The 22,889-nt window shown below is 39.3% G+C and overlaps 1 protein-coding gene across 1 annotated transcript in view; it reads left to right on the top strand.

The window, feature by feature from the left end:
• Positions 1–5,772: 5,772 nt before the first annotated feature.
• The window catches only part of hsf4 (heat shock transcription factor 4), a 29,584-nt gene continuing 12,467 nt past the window's right edge, over positions 5,773–22,889 (top strand). Inside the window, exons 1-6 of the mRNA XM_012862914.3 lie at positions 5,773–6,155; positions 8,828–8,936; positions 9,017–9,144; positions 10,102–10,226; positions 17,509–17,584; positions 21,015–21,082. Coding sequence (XP_012718368.2) covers positions 6,030–6,155; positions 8,828–8,936; positions 9,017–9,144; positions 10,102–10,226; positions 17,509–17,584; positions 21,015–21,082 — 632 coding nt within the window. The 5' untranslated portion in view covers positions 5,773–6,029. The remainder of the gene's footprint in view (positions 6,156–8,827; positions 8,937–9,016; positions 9,145–10,101; positions 10,227–17,508; positions 17,585–21,014; positions 21,083–22,889) is intronic.

Here is a 22,889-nt window from a genome sequence, read left to right as displayed (position 1 = left end):
TAAAATAAGGTTATATACGTCATCTTGATGGTGTTTTGATGATCCTTTTTGAGCCGAAAGATAATTTGCTTTCGGGCGCGATTAACCAATAAAAACAGACATGGCGACATCTTGCATCAATATAAATAATGCCGGACCGAGCTTGACCATCTACAATGCCTCACAGTAAAACGGCAGCTCAGCGTGACCAAAGACCAACCGTTACTAATTAAATAAAATGATTTGACAACTGCTTTTTGTGTTTGTGTTTTTTTTTTTTGTTTTTTTGTTTTATTTGTTTGCTACATATTATGAATCTGGCCAGCCAGTTTCATAATATGTAGCACTCTCCATTCTGCACATTATCAACCTGGGAGCGCTCCTATTGAATCCCTTTGCGAAAAGCAGGAACATGCAGCACAACTTTCCAAGCTGATTGGACGAAGCGACAGCTAGTGCCCACCTACCAAAGGTCGGTGGTATCAAACTTAAACATACGCAGCAGACATCATGAGAAAGAAGGTAAGCTGGTCAAGGCGCTTCTCGCTGTCCTTCATTCAAAGTTGAAACTGTGGATTCTGACCAAACAGATGTGAGAGCAGCAGCTACGTGTGCGTCTTCCTCCACTGCCATGTTTTGTTGGTTCGGCTGTGGGTTCAGCAGCTCTTGCTGTCATCACAGGTTTACATCCCGCCTTAAACAATAATAATGCATCATGATTGGCCCGAAATGTTTTTGGTTTGGTCACGAAGGGTTGAAGTGGGAGAGGTATAAGATGGATTCTCGTGTGTTTGTGAACGCACAAATACAGCAGAATTTCATTTTGCAGGCTAGGTTAGAAACATTTAAGTGTGACAACAAAATGGAAATTGAAGCTCAAACCTCCCCCTCTGTTTAATAATGGCTTTTTCTTTGGACCAAGATGGATTCTTTCACTCGTCTTTTAAACCATATGTTCTCCCTGTATAACACCTGAACATCACTGATGTTGGTGAAGACTCTCACCAACAACATTACTGTTGTTAATTACATAATATAAAAAGCTGTAAGGTCTGACATATTAAGCCATTTAATAAAGGTGAGTTTACCTAATGTCAGGATGAAGCACTGCAATCCAAATGTCCTCCAAGCTGCTTTGCTTCTTTATCTCATAATGAGATCAAATTTAAAATAGGAACTGGTTAAAAACAACCAAGTAAAATAGATCTGGAATGAGAGAAAATAAAATGTTGAAGAGCTTCCTCTGCTCTCATTAATACTTTGCTCCGTGTCTCTCTTTCCAATCATCTTTTTTTTCTTGTTTAAAAACCCCGCTCCCTCTACATATCCATCCATCCATTTTCTAACACGCCTATTCTTTGTGGGATTGTGGAGGGTGCTGGTGCCTATCTCCAGCTGTCAATAGGCGAGAGGTACACCCTGGACAGGCCAGTCTATCGCAGGGCAACATAGAGACAAACAACCATTCACGTACACAGTCACACCTAAGCAGCATTTAGAGAGACAAATTAACCTAACAGTCATGTTTTTTGGACTGTGGGAGGAAGCCGGAGTACCCGGAGAGAACCCACGCATGCACAGGGAGAACATGCAAACGCCATGCAGAAAGAGCAAGGGTAGGACTTGAGCTCAGGCCCTTCTTGCTGCATGGCAACAGGGCTACCCACTGCGCCTACTTATCAAAGGATCAAAGTACACAACCAGAGCAGTCAACACAGAGAGCTGAGCTGCTCTTTCATACAAAGTTCTGGGGCGCTTTGTATAACTAATCAAAAATCAACAGTCTTTATTGTCATGTTGTGTTACCATAATGACATTTCGGATAAGAAAGATACCGGTTCAGAATAAAGAGCAATGAATTTAAAACTTCAAGTTCCAGAACTGTGAGATTAGCATTGATGTCCAAACAGACATTCCCTGAGAAACTGCAGTGTGCAAACAGTCATTAGCAGGTGAGAGACAGCATAATAATCCTCAGTGGCTCAAGAACCTGTGGAACCAGCGGTATGTTTGTAACATGTAACGGACTGGGCTGGTGGTTAATTTGATTCTCAGCAGGGGTGATAGTCCTGACAGCTTTGGAAAAGAAGTCTATTAGTTTTTATTTTAATGTTGGGGAAAACAGTGGGATCTACATCTGGCCCTTTCTGGACTCCTATAGCATAAACTGTGTCTAGACGTTGTAGACGTCATCACACAATCCCCTGTACAGTCTAACCCACCCGTGCTGGATCCTTCCTCTCCATGTCTGGGAGCATGATGTTAAGGCTGAGCTGAAGTCTACCAAAAGCCTCCAAACATAGGTGTTGGGATACTGCAAATGAGTTTGGGGTGTGGGCAGTGCTAACGAGACAATATCCTCTGTGGGCAAACTGCAGGCTGTCCAGGCCGACAGGGATGGCGTCCTTGATGTGTTGCAGGAGGATCCTCTGGAAGCACTTCCTGATGACGGGGGTCAGAGAAACATGACAGTAGTCGTTGAGCCAGATGATGGTTGTTTTTAGGAAACAGGCACTATGATGGAGGGGTTCAGGCAGGACCCATGGAGAACTGCAGGGAAAGGATGAAGATGTCCAGAAAAACCTGTGCAAGTTGGTCAGCATTAAATATTAGCATTTGACCAGACACCATGTCTGGCCTTGCTAGTGCTGACAAAAGATCTTTTATGTGTGCCAACAGAGCCCCTGCAAGGCATTTTCTTCTAAATTCTTTCACTGGTTTGTTTCTCATATAATGGAAAAGTGAACAAATTAAAAAAAGATCTGAAAGCAGCCTCATGTCAGAGCAATGTTGCGTCTTCTTGGCTGACTGATTGTACACCTGAGAACCAAAATCACAATGGTGAATCTATCTGCAATGCATCACAGTTTAGAAAAGAATCCATGTAAACAGCAGGGATGGCAGAATAATGTCTTGTATTATTTTAAAATACAGTAAGAACATTTTTAAAGTTTGTTTGTTTAATAACATGCATTTATACTCCATCCATCATATTGTTTTAATGGCCATTTATATGGGGTACCCCCGATTGCATTTAAGTTTCAGAGAACCCTTGACCACGTCTAAAATACAATGGCACCATCTGGTGGTTAGAAAAGTAAAATATGTAACAGACAGACTTCACCTGCAGGATAAATTTAGATCGTATGTCCTGTGTGAAAGCATATGAGGGTCATCCTTATAGCTATAGCAAACATATAATAACATGCAAAAGTCCTACAGGATCATTCATTGTGTTATTATTGTTATTGTTATTGTTATTATTTAGTTTTATTTAACCTGTATTTAATCACGAGAACTAAGTTCCACTGAGATAAAGCACCCCTTTTAAAGGGATACCTGGCCAATGAGCAGCAAAAGTTATACAACAATTGCACTATTGCAATATCGCTCAAATTGAGAAAAAACAGTCACAATTTAATTAAGTCATCTCTAATTCTGTCAGTCTGGACTTAACAGTACTGAATGAAATGGGTTCAGGTAATTTCCAGTCTTTTTTTAAACATGTTCCGCGGAGAAAGAGCCCAGTGAAGAAAAGCCCTTTTCTCCAGTTCTGTGCAGGGAAATGCAACAGAGAGCAGCAAGTGATCATTTGAACACATAGTGTAAGAATCCACGCTTCTCCGTGTGATTATCACCATAACCCAGGGCTGTCCAAACCATTTGTCACGGGGGCCAAAATTGCGTAATAAAAAGTATTCAAGGGCCAAAAAATATTACTTAAAAAAACTTAAATGACTAACCCTTGCAATATTATCATTATCATGAAAATATGTGGTCTTGTTTACTATGAAATTAAAGAGAATGTGTACACTGTAAAATGTTAACTTTTTTTTAACAACTTTGCTCATATTAAAGCCAAAAATCCACCATCTGCATCAACTATCTGTGGGGATGGCACAGACAGTTGTTCAGGGGCCATAAATGGCCCCGGGCCGCACTTTGAACACTCCTGCCCTAACCCATGCATGGCCTTATGAATAAATGTACACCAATGTCCCATCCTCCTGGTGGACAAAGATTCTAGTCAAGGCTTTACTGCCCCCTCACTTCATTTTATGAAGACATTGAGCCGAGACGTTCACATGCAACAGGTCTCCATAATCCAAAAAACAGATAGAAAAGTTGCTGTGTCAAGCTGCTTCTTTATGTTAAAAGAAACAGCTAAATTTATTTTGAAAGAAATAGACAGATTTGAGTTTCTTCACAAGATTGCCAACGAGGGGCTTGTCAAGCAAGACATGCATTTTTTTGTAGATGTGAACAACCTAGATATTTCCAGAGTGCTTTAAGGCTCCTTCTTGGTGTTAGCAAATAACATGAATCTAAGCATGCATATTAGCATCTGACACGTTTTGGCCTAATTCATCATGTACATAATGAACAGAAGGGGGGCCTATTGAGCACTGCGGCATCCCCTCGTGGACGCTCATAAATTCAGAACACAGACAATAATATTAAACACACAGTCCTGTCATTGAGATAATTTGTAAACCAGTAAACTACATGATCTGACAGTCACAAACAAAGAAGCAGTTGCTTTAAGACAGCCTGGTAAACTGTGTCAAAAGCTTTTCACAGATCAGTAAAAAGTGACACACAAAACAACAAGTATGTCACTGATCACTTTAATGACTGCAGAGATGGTGCTGAACTTTTTCCTGAAGCCTGATTGCAATTTGAAAGAAGTTAATTGGAGTATAAAATCTCTTAGTTGATCACAAAGAGATTCAAGATTTTTTGACAAGACACAAATTTGATGCAGTAATGCCCTGTAGTTAGTCATAGATACTTGATCTCCTCCTTTTAATAAAGGGTCTACAAAGCTGACTTTCAAACCAATGGGATTTGTTTCTATTAAATGTAATTATAATTTACATATGTTTTATATAACACTGGTTGTTCCAATGATCCTGAGTTTGTTGTCCTATATATATATATATATATATATATATATATATATATATATATATATATATATATATATATGCAGCCAAACAAAACAACAATTCCTCGTTGTAATATAACTAACCTTTTTAACAGTTAAATTTTTGACAGTGAGCCAAGAATCAATAACTTTACAAAAAAGCAATAGAAGCTCCGACATCCCAAGAACGAGTGCTGAAGCATCCCATTAACGTCTGAGAGGCGTGCCCAAATGAGCACCATAGAAATCACTGTACCTGTGTCTGAAAAACTGTTTAGATGACCAAAGCTTGCAAAGATTGCATTGTAACTGTGCCCAAAGTCCCAACAACAACACTGTTCTGGGTTCAGCAAACAATCATTTCTCTAGAGTTTTTTCAAGGAGGCTCTGAAAGACAGGTTACAAAATCCTGATTAGGCTGCAATTTTCCCAAAAATAATTGATTTTCTCTTTTCATTTCAATTTTGAAAATTTTACATTAATATAGAGACGTGTCTATTGGTTTATATGGGAATTTCTATTTGAAGCCAAATATAATATTCATTATGATTTGAGTGCTAATAATAACAGTTTAATATCAAAGTCAGAATTAAAAAATAAAGAGTCTTAATCAGGATGGATTGTTTTCAGCTCCTTTCCATCATGAATCCTGACAGAGAAATAACTCAGATTTCACACAGAACTCATCTTTTCTGTGTGGAACACAGTAACACTGAGCCCTCTGCCGTTTAGGGCACCAGGAACCCCTTTCAGGGTTTATTATTGAACCTTTTTGTGCGATCAGTGTATTGTTGGACTCTTTGGATTGTCAGTGGGAGGCCCCGGGAGGGTGGGCTTGTATTCTGTGTGTGTGCTGACAGGGACCTTCTGTGAGCTAATTCAGTTGGATGATGACAGGGGGAGCACGGTGAAAGAAAATAATCTGCTGTAAAGACAGGAAGAAACATCTGTGAGCACAAACAGGGAAAGTCGACTAGGGGAGATGGAGCCAAAGAGACCAAGCTGGGATTATCAGTGACGATCACCTGCTAACATGGACTGATCTGGGAAGCTGCACTTCCGCGTATAAACACATATTTCTTTACGTTTGGTTTCCCTGCTGTGAAGCGGAAGAGGCGTGAACATGCAGGAGTCTCCAGGTATCGCAGGTGTGGACGGCAACTACGGCAGCAATGTGCCGGCTTTTCTCACCAAGCTGTGGACGCTGGTGGAGAACCCGGAAACCAACCACCTCATCTGCTGGAGCGCTGTGAGTCCCTGCCAAAAACCATCAGAAACATGCTGCTGGCTGATAGATGCTTAGAAGTAGCATTTCCAAACAGTCCAGGGAATGCAGTTAATGTAGTAGAAAAGCAACTTGGGCTGTTTCTGTTTATTCTGATAGGAAGAGCTGAACCTAGGATGAGTAGATTCATTAGTAGGTCAGTTCACATGTTGCATTCTTCTACAACCTGTCAAGGAATAGCTGCTAAAAGGAGCTCAGTCAGATATTTTAAAGTACACAGAAATCTTTGCACACAGGCTCATTATTCGTGTGAATAGACAATTATTGTTTTATTATGAGCAGCATTGGTCAGGCCTTCAAAAATGCTTCTGGTGTAATGATGTGGCGCCGTCTGATGTTTACACACTAAACAAGTAAACTGCAGAATGGAAGAACGAAGATGTTTGACAAAATTGGTCCATTTCAACTTTTTAAACCTGTAATATGTTTCAAACCAACTTAGAATGGGAGGAAAGTAGGATGTGGAATCAGATAAAAAACTATATACCAGGTAAGTAACATCAAGATGATGAGGAAGATCAAACATGGAGAAGGACAATTATAGAGCTTTGTAAACAGTTAATTTACTGTACCATCGCAGCTTTATTTATACAACACCTTAAGTACTCACAGGACCAAAGTGCTGTACACAGAATGGATAGACAGCAGTGAAATGATACCACAACAAACCAATATTAAATTAACAAGACTTAGAAAAAAAAACATTGCTATACTGAAATAGCAGAACAATGATCCAATCAGTAAAAATTTGAGTAAAATAGAAAGAGATAAAAAAAATCAAATTAATAATAAAAATTTAAGAGTCAATATATCAGATAAGATGAGCTGGAGAAGGAGAAGAGCTGGATTTTAAGAAGGGAGGAAGTCTGCCTAAAGTCCAAGCACAGTTACCTCTGAATAATACCTTTCAAAGGTTTTGCCTCACGTGTCAGTGGATTTCGAAAAGTACATTTGCAACTTAATAGACTATAAAACGATGACCTGAATTTATGGAAATACGTACTGCCTTCAATACCACTTATTTTCCAGCAACATCCATGCAGTTTTCATCAAGATTTGGGGGAGTGCTGGCCTAGTGGTTAGAGCAGCATGCTTGCACTCAGAGAAGGATGTAAGTACCCGGTTCGATCCCCAGTGCCGGCACTCTGGGTCCCTGAGCAAGACCCTTAACCCCAGATTGCTCCCTGGGCGCCGCACATGGCAGCCCACTGCTCCCCGAGGGTGATGGGTTAAAAGCAGAGAACAAATTTTGTTGTAATGTATGTTTCACTGACAATAAAGATGATATTACTATTACTATTACTAAGACAGTGGAAGACGACATTCTGCACACATTTTATAGATTTAACTGAGAAACAGTAGTACCACAGCCGAAGTGGACCGTCTGCAGTCATGACACATCCCCAATAAATATGAATAAATATGAAAGGGTGGAAACTCATAAAACACAATCGGGCTGACTCCATCCTGTTGGACACCAACACGCAACAAAAGAACATCTAAAACTCTGTAGATTCTTATACTTACTCCCACAATGTCTTTTAATGTTTGTAGAGCTGATCAAAGCATCACAAAATAGGAAACAAGTAACAGAACAAACCTTTTTTACAGGTAAAAAATGTAATTTAGATTAAACTAAATGTATGAACTGAATCCCAATCAGAGAGATATTATTTTTGAGATTGTGCCAACTGTAAGGTTTAAGAAAACTAAACAGACATATGAAACAAACAGCGAAGCACTGGCCCTGGAGTACTTTCTATCTTAAAGCAAAAGAAAATAATTAATATAGAGGAGAAAAACAGCTAAAAACATATGCTCTGAGCCAGTTACTATTGCTGCAGCACTTTCCTTTAGCAATAGGTGTCATCAATGGCTAAATCAGTCTCCCTGAGAAGTTTTAGCTGATTTAACCAGCAATTGGGGCTGCAGTTTGGGCCTTACCAATATATTTAAGCCATCATTCTTCACCTACTGTAAGGACTGGGATGTCACTCAGTCATAGACCTTAAATGTTCATTATTAAACAAAGCCATATTGTATTTTCTTGATGAAAGAAATCTCTCCTCCTAAATGAGAAGTTAGGTGCAACAATATCTCCTCCGATCCATTGACGACTAGGAGAGAGTCATGGTTAAACACAGAGAGAAAGAGAACCTGAAATTATTGGAAGCAGTAGTTCAGCCGATGGACCCCATAGAAAGGTGTCATTAAAACAGAACACCATGTAAGATATAGCTTCAATGAAGAGACTACAGATGGGAGAGAACATAGCAGCAACAGCAGTAGAAAGTGCAAAATGGGGGAGTAGTAGGAGAACGTATCAGATTGTCCTCAGCCTTCAGCAGCATATTTACAGAGATAGCTCAGGATAACCTAAGCCACTCTGACTATAAGCCTTAAATAAAAGGAAGGTTTTGAGGCTAGTTTTTAATGTAGAAAGGGTATCTGCATCACAGATTAAAATGGGAGGCAATCTGTTGACTGATTTATAAATAATAAATACATAGTGAATTGCTGAAAAATGTACTGCATTGCAGATTTATGCAGTACTTTTATTCTCCTTGTCCCTGCCGAGATGGGTTCAGGGATTCAACAACGACTTGAAACCTGACGAGTCTCCCCCTCCTTTCTAGACCGGAACGAGTTTCCACGTGTTTGATCAGGGACGCTTTGCCAAGGAGGTTCTACCAAAATACTTCAAACACAACAACATGGCGAGCTTCGTTCGACAGCTAAACATGTGTGAGTATGGGCTTTCTGTCTTGTCTTCCTCACAGCATGTCCACAGTGTGTTTACCTCCACTCTGCTGGTGTTCTATCAGATGGTTTCCGTAAAGTGGTGAACATCGAGCAGAGCGGCCTGGTGAAGCCTGAAAGAGACGATACGGAGTTCCAACATCTTTACTTCATGCAGGGACATGAACACATGCTGGAGCATATCAAGAGGAAGGTGAGTGCACACACACGCATGCACTGCCCTAAACTAGTGAGGCCTGAGACAACATCTGCTTTATAGCAGCTTGAATGTCTAAGAGTCTGCTGGACTAAAAGCATAAAGATATGGTAATATGTGATGCAGTGATATGTCTGTATTTGTCCCAAATATGGACAACATATAGGAAAATGCTACCCAAAATCATAAACTAATGTCTATGGATGCTCTGAAACAAGAAGCTTTCATTGGAGAATTTCAGGGGGAAAAAACTCATGTTAAAGTCCTCAGAACAGGAATTTTAATTCTATATAGATTATTATCAAAGGTGGAAGAATGACTGCTTAACATTATTATTATTATTATTATTATTATTATTATTATTATTATTATTATTATATACAGCAGCTTAAATGAGGATTACTGTAAACACATTAACTGTTTATTTTATAAATATGTTTCTACTGGGCCTCCTGACACAGATGTGTGTGTGTGTGTGTGTGTGTGTGTGTGTGTGTGTATATATATATATATATATATATATATATATATATATATATATATATATATATATATATATATATATATACATCAGATTAGATTAGCTACAGTAAAAAATGCTTTATAATAAGTTTGCATTTTTATGAATAGGGGAAAGTGAATCCTAATTAACACAATTTAATTTTGTAATCTTTGTTTCTCAACGATAATCTGGATTATAAAATGTGTTTGAGAATGTACTCTTTAACAGAGTATATTTAACATCAATGTACACAGAAAACAAACATTTAGTTTTTCTTTATTACAGTTTGGGACATAAATACAATGAACAAGGCATGATGCCAGACATTTTTTTTTTTTCCTTTCATGACCCACGGAAATCTGTTCCAATAAGATGTAATGGTATATTTTTGTGCTCTTCATGGTTCTGTTGGTATTATTTGCAAAATCAGACTCTTGTATCTGTGCGTCCAGGTGTCCATCGTGAAAAGCGAGGAGACCAAAGTCCGTCAGGAGGACCTCAGTAAGCTCCTCTACGAAGTTCAGCTTCTGAGGACCCAACAGGACAACATGGAGTGCCAGATGCAGGACATGAAGCAGTGAGTGAAGACACTATTCTTTCATAGCTGCCCCCTAAATGATTCAAGCCTCTCTGCAAATTAGGCTTATTGGCAAAATGCTCAAACTAGCAGCTGTTTGTGAAAAATAAATAAACCACAACTAATGTGGATTTGGTTTTCTCCAAATTAAACACAAAATGTCACCTAACTATCCAACCCCTTCATGAAAGGCATGTTTAGTCCTTTATTTCTGTTTTGTTCTGCTGCAAACATGATTCATAGCCAGACACCAGCTTCTAGGGATGTTCTAGAGGAACCTTCGCCACTCTTCATGAGAAAAACCCAACAGGTTATCAGTATTATTTGGTTTATGTGCAACAGCTATCTTTTTCTAATTCCACCAGAGATTTTCAGAAAAGTTCAATTCAGTCGATCATGAGGGCCATGCTGGTATCCTGCTGCACTTGTTTTGAAACCAAGCCTTGGAAAACTTTGAGAAATACTTGGGATCATTGTTCTGTTTGAAGGACCACTGATGTCCAAGCTTCAGTTTCTTCAGACTGCAGCGGTCACTGAAAGTAGGAGTTAGGCTGAATTTGGCCAAAATACTATAAGTTTTATTTAATAATTGAACTATCCTTGTGTTGTTTCTTTGTCGGAAACACCTGCAACTTTTATGTTGCCAATGAGCCCATTTTAAAGTGGAGAGTGAATAATTTTAGATAAAACTTGTATGCATGAAATCCTTACAAAAACAGCTTCAAGCCACTTGTTTACCCATATGGAAAAGATATACACAAATCTTATAAAGTTTGTATCTATTTTAGGTAAAACTTGCATGCAACGCATCAGACTGTGAAACCAGATATAAGATTCTCAGTAAATTGATACAAAATGAAATGATAATTAACGCATTAAAGTGTGTGTCTTTAACAATTTTCACCAAAGTGCTTGTTGATAACAAGCACTGCATAGTGCTTCTTATAACAAACATTTTTTAATTTTGAATAACAGTTTAGAAAGTTTCCTTATCAGCTCAGAGACCCAGCACAAGCTCCTTTTTTGATAATCTACAGTAATGTGTGTTCAGTAGCTCGACATACGAGCTGGACGGTGGACATGGTATCTACATACATGGTCTAGTTACATTCATAGCTTTGTGAAAGTCTGTGGGAACGTGGATGGTTGACATAAAGCTCAGTTCAGTTCTGGTTAGAGAACCTCTGGCCAACGTCTGCACTGCAATCACCATATTTTAGCACATAAAAAAGATACACAAAACATGTATAGAAAACATATGCTGACAGATGATTTACTTCTATACAGCATACATAGTTTTCACATGATTTTTGGGAAATTCATTATATATTGTTTGATAAATGTAAACCTGGCCACTTTCAAGAGTAAATCATATAAGCCTTATATGATGTGATATATGAAATATAAATTGAATGACTAAAGGCTTATATTTTATGTTTTTTTTATTTTTTTATTTTCCATATGGGTGAGGGAGCCGTGCACAGTTTAGCTTCTTCACAACCCTTTAGGCAGAAAATTAGTCCAAACTGTTTTGGAGAAAGTTCATGTGAACACTGATCTGGTTTTTGATGTGAAAATATATGAAATGTGACAGAAGATGGTGAAGCCAACTTTTACAAATATGCTGAGAAAGCATGTGTCAGAACAACATTTTATTTATGAGCTCATCTACAAACACATAAACATCCTGAAGCTCTGGATCATGCAATCTAACTGTTAGAGCAGCTAAATTAAATTGCCCTTCATTAAAGAACAATCAGAAAACCTGCAGGCAGCTATTAAGCCCCGTCTGCCACATGGGTAAGTTGTTACGGTTCTGCTCGGTGTTCGCAGAGCACAAACTGCGGCAACAGCTTGATGCAGGTTAATCGTTTAGCCGTTTTAATTCTACTATGCTAATTCTGAAAGTTTTGCTTTATCTTTCAAACATATTATAGCAGGTTGTCATGATTTATCTTTGTAACCCGGACAGATCACACACACAGAGCTTGTTTCTTTGAAGTTTATTGAAAGTAATGGGTTGTGGATGATGATGACCAGAGTTAGTTACCGGACTGGAGATGATGGGTGCAGGAGCAGGCTGACTGGAAGAGACTGGAGAACACAGAGCAGGCTCTTGTGACGGATACTTGGAGGTGCTAGGATAGCTTTCGAACCAGAGGTGCAGTGAGAGAGTTCTTGGAGATGCAGGGCTGTTGGAGCACAGAGGTAGCAGGAGAACCAGCAGCAAAGCAGAGAGCTTACTTGGAGCACAGAGGTAGCAGGAGAACCGGCAGCAAAGCAGAGAGCTTACTTGGAGCACAGGGGTAGCAGGAGAACCGGCAGCAAAGCAGAGAGCTTACATGGAGCACAGAGGTAGCAGGAGATCCAGTAGCTAACAGAGAGCTTACTTGGCTGACAGACGTAGAGTGAATGGAGACTGATGAGAACAGGATTTGACAGGCATGGTGTTGGTAGAGACTGAAGACGAGCCGGCAGGGAAGAGAAGACTGAGAGCGGTTTATGTAGAGAGGCTGGCAGGTGGAGTGATTAGTGCCCAACAGGTGTGACTTATTGCTGAGGGAGTGGAGGCTGAGCTGTGTGAGAGGAGGAGGTGCCGGAAAAACAACAGGGGAAGACAGCCAGGCCAGAACTGAACCATGACACAGGTTAGACCAGAACTATGTGGGCTGAGCTGTAGCACTATGCAGGTATAATCAGTCTGAACCTTCAGCTTTGGTCTTTTGCTCATAATCTGAAACAACTTTATTGCTTGTTAGTGGGTTAAAACAAGCAATTTGACTTCGGATTTCAATGCTTGCATCATGTAAAAAACAGGCAGACGAGTAAACAGCAAGCAGACTGGCAAACTACAATCACTAGAAAAAAACACATCATTAAGGGAAAAAGAAGGAACTGGGGCAATATGTACAGGTGAGTTTGTTTCATACATCTGTATCTTTATTTGTTTTGTTGTTGTTGTCTGATTCCTGTGGGCAGATTTACTAGCCAAGTGTACCTTAATGGGAAGTCTCCTTTCCCTTCATGAGCTTTTTTAACACATGAGCAAACATTACATATTAGAACACTTCAAACCAGCCATTGCAGTGGTTAATGAGTCATTAAAATTATGAATAATGTAGACATATTTACATTTTTCTGTGGACTGAATGCTTAAACCTTTTTCCCTGCTTGACCCTGGAATAATCCTGGTATTTAAGGAGCGCTTGGCCTTCTCCCTAATCTATAGAAAATATTGGGTAATAAAAAAAAAACTTGGAAGATTTGGGTTTGGGTTATCAGTTAGGGCAAAGAGATGGAATACAATTTTGCAGAAATGTGTTCCCTCCCATTTCCTGCACTCTCTTCATCCATGATTTCCACCCACCCTCATTTTAGTGCCAAGGAGACTATAAGTGGTAAATGGACTGAATTTATTTAGAGCTTTTCCAGTCAAACTGGCCACTCAAAGCACTTTATGCTATAGCCACATTCATCCAGTCGCACTTACTAATGCACACCGATAACATATCGGCGCCTTGCCCAGGGGCACATCAACATGTAACAGGGGGAAGCTTGAATCAAACCCACATCCTTCCGACTATAAGACAACTATTCTACCCATTCAGCCACAGTCTGTGCCCGATCCGTGTTCAGAGGCCTTTGATACGACTGTTTCAGGTTTGGGTTCTGGCCTGAGGATCTTTGCTGCGTCTCCCCCTGTCACTCACCCCCATTTCCTGTCCACCTCCTGTCAAATATAGGCCACCAGTGCCACATAATAATAAAAAAACATGTAAAAAAACATAATAACAGACTAAAAGGAACAATGAGGTTTAATTTCATCATATGCTGCTTTAACACTCATGTCTACCTTTTACCGGTGTGTGAGTGCAACAAAGGGGACTCATCAGAAAAAAAGCCTCGTATTAGAGTGTCGTGTCAGAGCAGCTTCAGAGCTGCCAGTTATTCTTCGTGTTGTGTTGGAACGAATCACTCAGCGGATGAACTGACGGTTTCCCCGGAGGCCATTGTTGCTGAAAATAGCTGCTCGGGGTTCATTGTGTGATGGAGCGGCTTTGTGCTCAGCATTGTTTGCAGATGTGAAGAGAGAATGTTCACCTCATCACCTGACTCACACACACACACACAACTGATGACAAACTCAGAAAGGAGAGCACGTGTGTCCCAGCAGCGTGTTTGTATCTTTTTATTTAAAGTCCTGATTCAAAAATCAGCTAAATAATGATGCATAAACCAAGTCATGTTTGTTGTTTCTGCTTTATAAAACTGTAGCTGTAGTCATTAGTTTCTACCTTTCTGCACTCTTCTGTGCATGTCTGCGTTGTCAATCACAATGAGTCAATTTAAAACTAAAGACCTTTATCACGTTGTAAGAAACGAATCAAACAGCTCGTGTATGATTTAATTCTAGGGATGAATATTTCCTATATAATACCACTAAGAGAATAGAAAACAAACATTGTCCAGAAATGAAAGAACTGTCTAAATAGCTGAAGAGATGAAAACAACTTATTGAGTTTGTTTGAAGCAGTGATGGTTCTAAAGTCTAACAGCCGTTGGTAGGAAGGATCAGCGATAACCTTAGTGCACCGAGGATGCAGCAGTCTGTAACTGAAAGAGCTCTGCAGCAGCTTATACAAAATTTTGTTTTTTTATATTTATATGGGTCGTCTAACTGAGACACAAGTTCTCATTTACAAGAGAAACCTGTTAGGGCAAATAAAACACAGTGTCACAATTGAGCCAGTCAAGACTTTTTTAGCAGGTAAAAGCAGCACTGGGGATAACGTTTCTCTACTATTAGTAGAGAAATGTTTACATTTACTCAAAACGCTGTCATGGTCAGAGACGGAGGACCCAGAATTCAGCCAGAGAAGAAGCAGAGAACGTCTTTAGACAGTTTATCACAGGCAGGCAGTGGTTCAAAAACCAGGGTGACAGGAGCAGGCAAGAAGACTGAAGGGAGAATAAGAGTCTGTAAACCATTAACCAGTCCAGGGTCAAGGCAGGTGATCAGATGTGCGGGAATGTCCAGAGCAGGATCTGGGAGCTGAGTCAGAGCGTCTATACAGGTCCATAACCGGCAGGCATTCATCCGACAAGGTCTAGGCAAACTCAGAAAAACAGGAGATAAGGCAAGGATCGAATAACGGACGGGCAGGCAGACAGAAACGCTAGATATGACTCACCAGAAGGATTGTAATGATCTGGCAATGATGAGTAGACTGAGGCGGGTATAAATATCTGTCTAATCCAGTGACCAGAGATAAACACTAATTACTGATAACAGGTGGAGCTGATCTAAGGAAGGGTGGTAACAAGGGATGGACTGAACTGATTGGTTAACTGCTGGTGGCTGAATTGTGACAGGGTAAACAGAAAATGTCCTCATAAGTCCAAAACCAAACTAAATACAACCATAACTATGGCACACGCAGCCGTTCGTGTCAAAAAAATTAAAAAGTCCAGCAATGAAGCCTTGTTTCCTCCTAAGGATTCTGCACAAGATTGAGGCGCAGGTTTAGCCTTCTTCATGTTGAGGGTTTCTCATTCAGAAAAAAAATCTTGGGGGCAGGGCTTCCAGTTCAAACCAAACTGTTTTCCTCACTCACAGTTCGAATTCGAGCAGAATCTGGTATAGTTCCTTTAATGCCATTGTTGCCAATTTTTTTTTAACGAGTAATAAAACCACTTAGAGAAATTTGGTTCATGCATGGGGTGGGGGGTTTATGGGGCTGTCCAACAATGAACGGTATTTTTGCCAGAGTCCCCCCGTCTCACTCCACCTGTGCCTTATATTTAAAGACGAGGTGTCAATATTATTTACTGCTCCTTTAAGGTCTGTTAGGATAACAAAGAAAAATTGCTGAATACTAAATTATACAATAACCTGACATATTTTTTTAAAACTTTCAACTAACTTAGAAGTTCATACATTGTTTTAGTGTTTAGTAGAAGTGATAAAGAGTGTGACTTTGTTCAAACGTGCATCCTTCCACATCCGGCTGTAACTGGGGCAAACTAATTTGTTTTCTGTGTGTTATCGTTGGAGTACTGGCTTCTTCCTCAATGGGTCACAAATGCACACATATCAAACAAACAACTAAAAACAAGTTAGAACCAGGATGCACAACATCACAAACATGATAAACTGATGGGACTCAATCTAATGTTGAAATACAAGCCTGGGCAGAAAAGTGATTTTTCAGGCAATATTTTAAAAGCGGCAAACATGTGGAAGCAGGTTTGTTGCCACTACAAACCTCTAAGCCCCTCTTTCCTGTAATGTAGACATCTACTGCACACAGAGCAGCTCCTTAGTGCTCTCCTTTTGAAGCAGATGTTTCAGACACCACAAACCGTCTATTATTTTTAGATAAAAGTCTATTCTAGTCACATTGGTCACGTTCAGATTCAAAGATACACTGAGCAGTCTGAGCCTAATTATAATGATAGTAAGGAAATTAATAAACACATTTGTATGAAAAGGAAATCTAGCTAGTGTAAACCTACAAAAACTGGAGTAGTTGGCTCATGCTTTTCATTAACTGTTAAAAGACGTGCAGAAGTATTCTGCTTTTTAGATAAAATATTTTAAAATATAGTTTCTGTTTCCAGACTATTTTTCTTACTACTGAAGTCTACAATAGAAACGTTACCTTATTCAGGAAAAGGACCTGGGGTGACTGCTGCAGGTCAATTCTTTAACAAAATGCAACCGATCAGATTAGATTCGTCTTCAAGGCCAAAAGATAGAAAAGAGAAATGTTACACAAGGTTGGTTTGAACCAAATGACTAAAAAGCAGAGGGCAAAAATAAAGAAGAGAAAGGGTAAAAATATTTTCCTAAGGAAGGGCACCAGACAGAAATCTTCTAACACCTTCTAATCGTGATCAAACCTGGAAGACTTTAACGTGAGAAAAAACATTCCCAGGTTTATTAGAGCCATTTCCACTTATAAAGAAAATGTCGCACTTCAAGCATCAAGTCTTGGTTTTCATTTTCACTTTTGTTACACATTATTTTACAGTAAATCTATTTTAGTTGTGTTTGGTGACTTTTCTTTTACTCCAAACCTAAACAAAACCTCATAAAGTAAAGCAGCACAGCATGACAGAAATCAGACCTCTAATATATTTTACCTGACTGCTTAACCTGTTCTATTTCCTCTTTTTAATCGTGATGTACCAATCACGATTAAAATAATAATCGATGTTCATCACATTGATCTTGCACCCACTGACGTTGCAGGCTTTATTTTTTTGTTCCTGCTTGCAGGCAGAATGAGGTTCTGTGGAGAGAGGTGGTCTCGCTGAGACAGAACCACACGCAGCAACAGAAGGTCATGAATAAGGTGAGTTCACGTCTGGAAACCATTTTTTTTATTACAAGTGATTCACCCTGTAAATAAATTAGGTGAATAAGGTGAATGCATGGTTTAAGGAGAAAATCTGATCTCCTTTTTAATCAGAAAACTCTCAGCAATTATTTTAGCCATTACAGTAAATCCTCCACTGGCTTGTTAGTTTATTAACTTTAAGTTGTTCAGCATGAATTTATCCTGGCAAGACAGATTGATAATATGTAGCACTCGACATTCTGCATATTATCAATCTGGGACTGCTCCCATCGAATCAGTTTGGGGAAAAGAGGGGCATGCAGCAGAACTTTCCAAGATGATTGGATGAGGCGACACCTGGTGCCCGCATACCAAAGGTTGGTTTTAGCCAATCACGGTATCAAATGAAATGTAAACAGCAGGTGCCATGAGAAACAACAACCAGGTAAGCTAGTCATGGCAATTCTAGCTGTTTTTATTTTAAAGATGACATTGTGGATTCTGACAGATGTAATAGCAGCAGCCAGCATGCGTTTTCCTACGCTGCCGTTTTTATTTTGGTTCAGCTCTCCGCCTTAACACTAGCATTACCAGGGTTTTCGACCTCTCCCCTGAAGTCCCAAAAGAGGGTCAAAAGACCCTGAGTCCAAACTGACGACTCTGGTGGCTCAAATTAGCATCCCTTGTTCAATTGTAAATAGGGCCATTGCCTGAGGAATCAGCAGGGGGGGAGGAGAGCCGAACTCACAAAAGCATTCCACACTTCTGTACCTTCTGTCAGGCCAGAAGGTACGTGTGAATAGTCCATGTTGGGGGTGGGTGCGATCTATGATGGAGGCAGCTCTACAGTAGAAAACTAACCAAATTAGCAACACGGGTTGGCGTTCAAAGTTACTGCAGGGCTATCATTGGATGGGGTTAAATAATAATAATAAAAAAAAGACACATTTTACTGTAGGCAACCCGTGTTTTCCTTACAAGTTTTCCTTGAAAATTAAGGAGCTGTTTGCTGATTTCATACATCAGAACACCCAAGAAAACAACTTTTATTTCATTAGATTATAATTGCACTGCATTTAACAAGGTCCCCTTTTTTTACTCTGACCAGTTTCCCTGTATCTAGTGAATATAGCATCCCCCAAAGAATAAAAACAACCAACACTATCACTTTACAACTATTACCCTGCAGTGTGGATAAAACTAAATACTATAATAATAAACAATTGTTTGTTATTAGCAAAGTGCAGCATTTTTGGGATACAAAATCTCTAAAACCATCTTGTATGGTTTATTATGTATGTATGTTATATTATAAATCAACTAGCTGCTTGGGAGTCAGGGTAGAAAAATAAGCCTACTCTGTGCTTCCATCACAAACAAGGTAGTTCTGAAAATAATTTTAAAGAAGGAGATGTTTGTCTGAGTGATACCCTGTCAGTTTAGGCTGATGACCATGTCCTGGTCATGTCTAATTAATAATTAGGCCCCTCTCTTTCCGATTTCAATCGAACAATAACAAGCTTATTGTTTCAATCGAACAGTAAGTTTTGTGTTGACTAGAATTTAGTAATTAAGCATTTTTTTTAATCTAGGAATATCAGGCCCTGAATACAAATGCAGTCCACACTTTTTCAGATTTGCCTTTGAAAACCACTTTTTAAACCACAGATCCTTTTCTATTCACATTACGATTATGCACTAATTTGTACGAGTAAATGTCATAAAATACCAATGAAATACACTGATGTTTGTAATCATAATTTAACAAAATGCAAAACAGTTCAAGTAGTACGAATACCAAATTGTCCAAATTGCCATTGCCTCTTATACGTTTGTATATTTCTCATGCTGGAATTTCAGTCCTCTTGACTTAGACACAAATACTTCTGGTCATTGCTCACAGCTGTACCTGGCAGTTAGTAGGGAGTTAAGCTTCCCCCTTCCTTTGGTGCACCAGTAATGGCCTTATTTACAGAACAAAAGCGCCGGTTCACAACTGCTTATAGGATGCTAATTAAAATCCTTCAGGTCAGTCGACCCGTCTCTGGGCTCCAAAGGTAGAAATGTTAAATGACCCTTCTCTGGTAATTCTAGTGTTAAACCATAATACAGCAATGTGATTGGCCAAAACTGGGCATTTGGTTTGGTTACAAACAGTTGAAGCGGTAGTGTTACAAGATGGATTTTTTGTGTGTTTGTGAATGCATAGGTACCACAAATATTCGGCTTGCCGACAAGGTTAGCGGTCTTATTTCTTTCTACTGAGGCCTTCCTCTTTTTCTCATAAACTTGAACACGGTTCGCTTCTTGTGACTCTCAGCCACGTTCATGTTCGGTGAGAGCAGTGGAGCTACAATGAACGGCTAACCACTGAGCTAACCGCTAAGCTAACTGGATACATAAACACTAGCAGTGCGTTGGTGCAGCCAGCAAGAGAAGACTAAAAACTAACAAACTGTACATACAAAAATGACAATAAGTCTAAAGGGTGTACACACATTGGTGCGACGTGAGCATGTCACAATGATTGGTATGTGGGACAACCAATAGATAAGGTATCGTATCGCAAAAAGATCATCCACTAAACTTAATCAGCAAAACGGCTTCAGTAGATAACGACAAAGCAAAGTCACCACTATATGTCACCACTCACACTCATTCAGCATCTGAATTGGTAGAGTAAATATAAAATCTATTTGTCAGTTTTTAATAAATAACATGCTACGCGTCTAAAAGCTTAACAGGCTAATGATGCATTTTGCTGGTTATATGGCATGTCTAACATGCATTCTTCCTCTGTTCAGTAACACTGTTCAGTAACAGTAACAGTGACGCTGGCAGTATCTGGCTATAATTCACATAAACAGAACCACACAATGAGCAACCTATTGAGATTAGGGTAGCGTTAGGGTAATCAAGTCTGAGTGGGGACTTTTAATCCAAACAAAGCATAAATATAAGTCAAAAGGTTCAATCTATTTCTAAATTTCTTTTTACTCAATTATTCAAACTCAATTTATTAGAGCTGCTTTGTTTTCCCACAGTACATTTCGTAAAATATGAAAAAATATATATATATTTTTAATTTATTCTAGCCCAATTTATTTTAATTTGAATGTAACAGATGATGCACAGCAGGTTTGATATTTGAATTATTTGTACAACTGCATTTTTTTTAATTGGCTCTAAACCGCAACAAGCTGCCCGTTGAGCCACTTTCTGCTCTTATGCAGAAGATCTTGTCACACTTTTGCGAACAAAACAAACTTACAAGCGCCAGTGTTTCTCTTCTTTGTTAAAACCAGCTGGTAAAACTGTTAACGGTTGTTTTTCTTCTAACTTTGGAACCGACATTGAGTCAAACAGCGTTTGGTTTTTCTCTGGCTGTGAGAACGAGCGAGGATGCTGATTCATGCTGTGCTTTCTCTCTCTCTCTTGTCACCAGCTGATTCAGTTTCTGTTCAGCCAGATGCAGTCAAGCACACCCAGCGCTGTGGGACTGAAGAGGAAACTGTGAGTGCACACACACACACACACACACACACACACGCACACACAACGGTCAACAGAAATGGGACAAACAGGGCCGCTGTGGGGCAGAGGGAAGGGCTGCCTCAGCTGACAAACCAAACGATCTAACTCAACGCGCGCTGTGAATGGAGACAAGTGCTGAATCAGTGGGTCAGGTGCTTCGCTCACAGCGAAGGCAGTGCACCGTGCATGACCTTGTTGCAGTCAATGAGGGTAAAAATGCTGGTTCAGCTTTGTAGCTGAGAGTGAACAAGGCCAGGATGAGAAAGGAGAGGCAGGCTCAAATACAAAAGTGACAAAAAAAACAGGTGGTTTCCAAGTCTGAAGCACTTCATGTTTAGTGGATCCCTGCACAGGTTCTCTTTTTTTCATCTTCCTGAAATCCAGGTGTTGTTCTGGGTGATTTTGGGACCTCCTTGATTATTCAAGGTGCACTCTTGCAGTAATAGCGGTAGGCCAACCCCTCCTGGGAAGGTTTTTGTAGATCCCTACACGAGTTTTCTTTATTTTATCTTTCTGAAATCCACAAGCTGTGCGTTGGGAACTGACTCTCAGCTATTGTGCCCCAGTTCCCACAGTGTTTTAAAATTACAAGAACACCTGAAGTAAAACCTGGAAAAAACAATACCATGTTCTCTAAATGTTCTGTTATTGATGTTTAACATGAGGCATCTTTGTCTCATAACTAAAAGTTCTCAGGTTCAAATCTCTTGACTGTTCAGGGCTCTCTGTTGCTATTTTACCCCATCTGTGTGAGCGTTTTTTTGAGAAACATTAAAATCCTTGCAGCATTTCGAATACCGACTTTTATTTATTTAAGCTTTTATTAAATGAAGTTAATTTATCTTAATTTACTTTGAAATTTAACTAAACTCGATTTAGTTAAATACTTTTCTGTGTTTGATGATTTTTTACTTCAGTTTTAACTTGGTTAAAAGGCAGTTTAAGAATTGATCTTAAGACTCCAATGGAAAAAATCTGTCAAATCTGTGTCCAATTTAACGTAGTTGATAGAAATTTTACCTTCTCAGCAAATTTGGATTCTGACTGCCGTGGCAGATATTTATACAGATGTACTACAGATTTGAATGAGATGTTATTGCATGTCATTCTGTATTGTTTCTCTGATCAATCACACACTGAACTCACCAAGCAAATATCAAAATAAAACAAGTTTTTGCAAGTTATGTCCACTGGAAAGATTATTTAGATCAGAACCTTCATGTCTGCCTTCTATAGCCCTTTAATTCACACATTGTTTGGGTTACACAAAATAAGTATTAAGTATTTATTGGGTTTACCTTATAAAACTTATATATTTCCCTGATAAATCCCATTTAAAACTGTTGTTGAAATTAATATGGGCCTGCTCCTGTTTATTTCTGAAGGCCTGTCTTACCCCGGTTTAAGATTTGGTAGTAAAGGAGAAACAATTTATCAGAGGCAAACATTTAAAATATGCATATTTAATTCATTTGGAATTCCAAAGAGACAAAGAAAACTTACAAGCTTTATTTCATTATATTACCCACGTCCTTCGCTTAACCATTGCAGCTTCTATGTCTACCGTCCTCTTCGCAAACCCATCTTTTTATCAAAGTGACGAGTCCCTCCCGATTAGTTTGGGGGTTTTGGGCCCAGACACCGAGGCTCCAGGTCCTGCTTCCAAAACAGGAAGACTATTCTCTTTAGGGTCTTCATGAAGTAAGGCTGATTTAGTACCCAGATTGTCCTATCAGGGGCTCAAGCCAGATGACCTCAAGAACCATAAAATAGCTTTCAGACCTCA

The sequence above is a fragment of the Fundulus heteroclitus genome, chromosome 2 (genome assembly GCF_011125445.2).
Source record: "Fundulus heteroclitus isolate FHET01 chromosome 2, MU-UCD_Fhet_4.1, whole genome shotgun sequence".
Lineage (NCBI taxonomy): Eukaryota > Metazoa > Chordata > Actinopteri > Cyprinodontiformes > Fundulidae > Fundulus > Fundulus heteroclitus.
Note: the sequence above shows the minus strand (reverse complement) of the source record. Positions and strands in the feature narration are given on the sequence as shown.